This window comes from Grammomys surdaster, unplaced genomic scaffold (genome assembly GCF_004785775.1).
Source record: "Grammomys surdaster isolate TR1022 unplaced genomic scaffold, NIH_TR_1.0 125701, whole genome shotgun sequence".
NCBI lineage: Eukaryota > Metazoa > Chordata > Mammalia > Rodentia > Muridae > Grammomys > Grammomys surdaster.
This window is the reverse complement of record NW_021620536.1, coordinates 1,084,309-1,089,913: the sequence shown is the minus strand read 5'-3', so window position 1 is coordinate 1,089,913 and position 5,605 is coordinate 1,084,309. Positions and strand designations below refer to the sequence as shown.

The 5,605-nt window shown below is 45.2% G+C and overlaps 1 protein-coding gene across 1 annotated transcript in view; it reads left to right on the top strand.

Annotated features, from left to right (window-relative positions):
• Ttll7 (tubulin tyrosine ligase like 7) overlaps positions 1-5,605 on the top strand; it is a 126,170-nt gene that overhangs the window by 57,702 nt on the left and 62,863 nt on the right. Inside the window, exons 9-10 of the mRNA XM_028788086.1 lie at positions 1,900-2,058; positions 4,373-4,467. Of these exons, the coding sequence (XP_028643919.1) occupies positions 1,900-2,058; positions 4,373-4,467 (254 nt within the window). The remainder of the gene's footprint in view (positions 1-1,899; positions 2,059-4,372; positions 4,468-5,605) is intronic.

Genomic DNA, 5,605 nt, shown 5'->3' with positions numbered 1-5,605 from the left:
TCCACCCATCCACTCATCCATCCATCCACCATCCATCCATCCACCATCCATCCATCCATCCATCCATCCATCCATCATTAATTCAGAACATACTCCAGGCTCTCATCTTCTGACATTCTTTTTTTTTCCTCCTTTACCTATGAGTTTGGGTCTTTGAGAGAGTTCTCATGGAAACATATAACCTACTGGGCTGCTTTAGTGAGGGATGTAGGAGTGAAGGACCAGCCAGAGAACAGTGGCCATGATCTCTTTTTTAGATTCTGGTTTTAGTTGTACTTTCCCCACCAAACTTAGGTAGGTGAAATTGCTCAAGCAAGACTACTGGAGGGTATGGAAATTAACTTCTTTTTAGATCCCGCGGTATAATTTTTAGATGTGAGCCTGAAATGCTAATGTAAGTCTCATAATCTCTGACACATTTCATGATCCCTACAAATTGGGATACTTTGTTAGAATGCGTATAACGGTTATGAATAATCAGTTCGATGAAAATATTTTAAAAATACTTCAAATTCATTGTTACAACTGTTAAACCGCAGTGTATATGCAGTCATTGAACATTGAACATTGAACTGGTCAATGTCTCAGGGTGATAACACTGAGGTTAATGCTCTTCTCCCCCTTTCCTGTGAAGCTGCCTCCACCCAAAGGTAGGATATTTGACATGAGCCATGAGATGGATTCCTGAGAAAAACAGACCAGCAGTAGAACAGTAGTTAAGTAGCTAAGACTTAGCAAAGGTTTGCTCTGTGCATTGTGCTGGACTTTGTGTCTGGGCTCTCACTCAGTCCTCTGGTGGTTTACATTTGGGAAAATGAGACACAGAGTTGAAGCAGCATGCTTGCGCCGCCAGATAAGAAGCAGAAGAGCCAGGTGCATACCCTGTTGTCTGACCCAGAGAGTCAAGGTCTTTACCGGCTCTCTGTATTGCCTGTTCTCAGACAGCAGGAGTTAGGAAGCCAATGGAAGCAGATGCCAGAAAAGTCACTGGCTTTTCCCATAGTCCACAGTGTGTTTCCTCATGGAAAAAAATTAATAGGTAGTTCCACAATACTTTTTATTTTGGATAAAATAAAAATTTTTATTTTGTTTTTATTTTATGTGTATGAGTATTTTGCCTGAACATGTGTGTGTGTGTGTGTGTGTGTGTGTGTGTGTACTGTATATGGCTGGTGCCTCTGGAGGTCAAAAGAGAGCCTTGAATCCCCTGGAAGTGGAGGTAGATGGCTGGGAGCTGCCGTGTGGGTTCTGGAACTGATAGCTGGGATGTATTCAGTTCTCAGGGAAACCTTTACCGAGTACAAACCAGTGCCATGGATAAAGGCTATTTGGGGAATGTTGCACCCTCCCTCAATTTTTTCTTCCTTGTAACTCTTCTCCATTTGTATAGGGCTAGCATATGCTCCTTTTTTTCTTACTTAATTATTTATAAATGATTTTGAGCATCTCTGATGCAAGGCACTGTTATGGACACTGGAATGACTAAAAAAAAAAAAATGAAGAAGAAGTACAAGGGTCTTGTTCAAACAATTGAAAGCTTCCATTGGTTTCATGCTGTAGGTAGTGGGATGCATTTTCAAGCGTGTTCTTTGAGTGTGGTTGTGGAAACTTTGTCTGGGATGGCATGTGAATCTAAGGGAAGATGCTTCAGGAAGATGGGACAGCACAGAGTCTCAGTGGGAAGAAGTGCCACCTGCTAGAGAAAATCAGAGAGTGTGGAAGAGAGATAAGTGGGCAGAGAGCAGCTCTGGGGAGAGGGGTGAGGGAAGAGCATCTTGGGGGTTCGTGCCATAGAGTACCATGAAGCCACCATGGATGCTAGTTTTCCCTAGGGCACTTTAAAAAATGAAACTACATCCAAATAAAGCATCTCCATGCCTTTCGTCACACTCTCAATAGGAGTTGGTGGTAAAGACTCTGATTGTAGCAGAACCCCACGTCCTGCATGCATATCGGATGTGCAGACCTGGTCAGCCCCCAGGCAGCGAGAGCGTCTGCTTCGAAGTCCTGGGGTTCGACATCTTGTTGGATAGAAAGCTCAAGCCATGGCTTCTAGAGGTAAGCTGTTCTCTAAGAAGTGTAAAAATGAATCAAGCGATCGCAGTCCTTGTGTATTTAAAAACTGTTACAAATGCGTACTTGGCACAGGCGTCCCCAGCTCACTGGCTGGAATGAGGCCTGAGTGGAGTATGTGGGAGGGAGTGAATGAAAATTCTGGGGGCTAGAACACTCCCTGGAATGCATCGATACGATTTCCTGTCACGTCTTCACTTTAACGTAGAGTGAGCTGACGTGTGAGCTTGCCGACTCTGAGCCGTTGGCTGCTTAGACAATGAACTCTGGATCTCATATCTCCTCTGGCTGGGCGCCGCCTCTGGACCCCATCTTTATTGTGTCTTTAAGCACTTCACGGAGAGAGGGGCTCCAGTTGATTCACTTTTCAGTACCCAGTACTTAACGCTGCAGGGAACATACAGTCTCCCTTATGGCCATCTGATATTTCTGCAAGCCGAACTATCAGATGTCTCTGGGTTTGCTGCCTGTACCCTCTAGTCATCATGAATTTTATTATAAAATGTCACTTAACATATGGAACAATGTAAAGAATATAGAAACAACCTCTGCTTATGTCTCACCCAGTCACGTTTATATTTGTGTCACTCAGGAGGCACTCTAGAACCTTTGTCCAGCTCTCTCCTATCCAGATGCTCTCTCTAGGACCCCTGATTCAGCATCACAGAAGGATCCGGCCTTCTCAGGGCTCCTCCATACTGTTTGTAGACATCTGTCAGGGAAACAGCAGAAGGAATTACATTTTAAGGAACCAACTGCCACAGAAGCTAGGATCAGCCATGGCCTTTCATTCCAGAGAGCCGTTACCTCTCTTAGGTCAGCTGTTTGACGTAGGAAATTGCATCACAGTCTCCAGGTTTTTGTAAGCAATCTGAATGATTTCGACACAAGATCGTGGTTCAAACTGTAGTTTGAAGGAAAGTGCACATTTTGAATTGGAGTGAGGGAGTGAAAGAGAACAGTGTGTTCATATATTCTGGGCAAATAGCCTGTGTTGTATGTCCAAGGACGTTTATTTTTCTGCTAGCTAGAATTTTAGTTCAGCTTTGTCCTGGAAATAAGACCTGACTCTTGGCTCCTCTGTGTCTGGCGTTCCTGGATGGAAGAGTCCTTGACTGTCTGTGTCTCAGGAAGGCCTGGAATCTTGTTCCCGAGATTGAACGCATTGACCCCAGGACTAGCTCCCTGTCTGCTGCTGTCTTTTCCTCTGTTCCCGTCCTGGTCATTTGTCCTTGATGGGTGGAAAGCGAAGGCACTCTTATGTTTCTCAAGGATGGAATGAAAGATTTCTGGGAATAAGAACTTTATAAAACGCGAAGTGAACTTTGTAAAAGGCATTTGCTCATAGGAGCTTTTCATTAGCTTGCTAAGTTACAGCTGACTAAACAGTTGGATTCTGTATGGTTTTTAAAACCTCCCAATAAACACACCTTATATTCTTTTTCCTTCATTGTTTATACCTTACTCAGTTCAGAATCATTAATAACAAAAACCCTGAAGCATTGCTGGCTGTGAGTAGTGAATATTTGGCATGTTCAGATTTTTAAATGTACAGTTCGAGAGCTAGCTCTTCTTTTTGCTGCCAACTGACGATGCTGTGGGCCTCAGCAGCAGCGTTAAAGACCTACTGGCGCCACCATGTGGCGTAAAGTGGAGCGTGTGTCTGAGGAGGTGAACGTCTAGCTACTTAGAATCAGGGCAATGACTGGCGAAATTTCCAAGCATTGCAAACATTTTTCAGGATGGAAAATTGGGTCCGGTCTGTAGTTAGGAATGGTTTCCGAGTGATTGAATCAATCCTTGCAGAAATGAAGGGTATTGAATCGCTACTGGGCTAGGTAGCGAGAAACCAGATTTATATTTTAGGAAGCAATAGAATTCATCAGGGTGGTGAACAGAGGGAGCTGGTGATTCCTGCGTGCTAAGCATACATGCATGTAGCTATTACTATGTTGCTAATATCTCTATTATGGGTCTTCCCACCTTTCAAGCTAAGTCGCATTTGACTTGCCTAAGGCTTGATGGATGGATGGGTCAGTGGTTGAAGAGAGTGGTCAGGTAATGCTGGCAGTTAAGACTAGGCCTATGAGTGGAAAAGTAGGTGCTTGCAGGTGGTTTTCTGTAGTCCTTTGCCCTAGGGTAATAGAAAAACAGGCGTGGTGGTGGGATCCAGAGTGTCTTCCATGTAAGGCTCTTAGGCTCATGACTGGAAATCACACATACATTTAAGAAACATGACTAGATTACACATGGATCTCCAACATTCAACCACACTCTTTGTTTTCTCTGTAAATTTCAGATTAATAGAGCCCCAAGCTTTGGAACTGATCAGAAAATAGATTATGACGTTAAAAGAGGGGTTCTACTAAATGCTCTGAAGCTGCTGAACATCAGGTGAGACATCTTCCCACTCGCTGGGGTCCCCCAAAGTCAGATGAGACATCTTCCCACTTGCTGGGGTCCCCTAAAGTCAGGTGAGGCGTCTTCCCACTCACTGGGGTCCCCCAAACATTAAGTGAGCCATCTTCCCACTCACTGGGGTCCCCCAAATGTCAGGTGAGACATCTTCCCACTCACTGGGGTTCCCCAAACATCAGGTGAGCCACTCCTCTGTTCACCTGGGTCCCTCACACATCAGTTGAGCCTTTCTTATACTCACTGAGGTCCCACACACATCAGGTGAGCCCTTCCTCCATTTGCTGGGTTCCCATACACATCAGATGAGCCATTCCCCCACTTACTGGGGCTCCCCACTTTTGGCACAGATAAAGCACTTACATGTGAAACTGGCTTTGCGTTATAAATCTCTTGTATTTTGTATTTTTCATTTCGGCTTTCTTCGTTCCATTGTGCAAACCCACATTGTTTTAAGACACCTTTTCTTTTCCGTGTGTCCACTGCCTTTGCTGCCCCATACAGTTCTATGCGCCTGTCTTAGCTGCATTAAATCACAATTTACCATAAAGTACAAGGTTGGCTTTGTGTTGGTGTGGTAGGGGACCCTCTGACCTTTCCTTGAAGGAAAGTTAGGCACCAGAGCCACTCGGGAAATCTTAAACATAGATTCTTACCTTCATGGGTCTGGTTTCTGTACAAAAAGAAAAGACATCATTGTTCAGTGAAATGGCAGACAGAGTTGGAAGAAAGGTTTGAAGGGAGCCATGCTGTGGCAGGAGTGACACATGCTGTGGCAGGGGTGAGCCATGCTGTGGCAGGGGTGAGCCATGCTGTGGCAGGGGTGAGCCATGCTGGGGCAGGGGTGAGCCATGCTGGGGCAGGGGTGAGCTATGCTGAGGCAGGGGTGAGCCATGCTGGGGCAGGGGTGAGATGCCTGACTGTACAGAGCCATGGAGTCAGGGATTTGAAATGCTATCATGCAAGAAAGGATTTGACCCATTATGAAAGGGATTTATTAGGGGAGGCAGGGGAATTGTGGGTTTGAAACCAGAGAGGGGGGGGTTGTGGATTTGAAACGAGACAGAGAGAGAGAGAGAGAGAGAGAGAGAGAGAGAGAGAGAGAGAGAGGACTGTG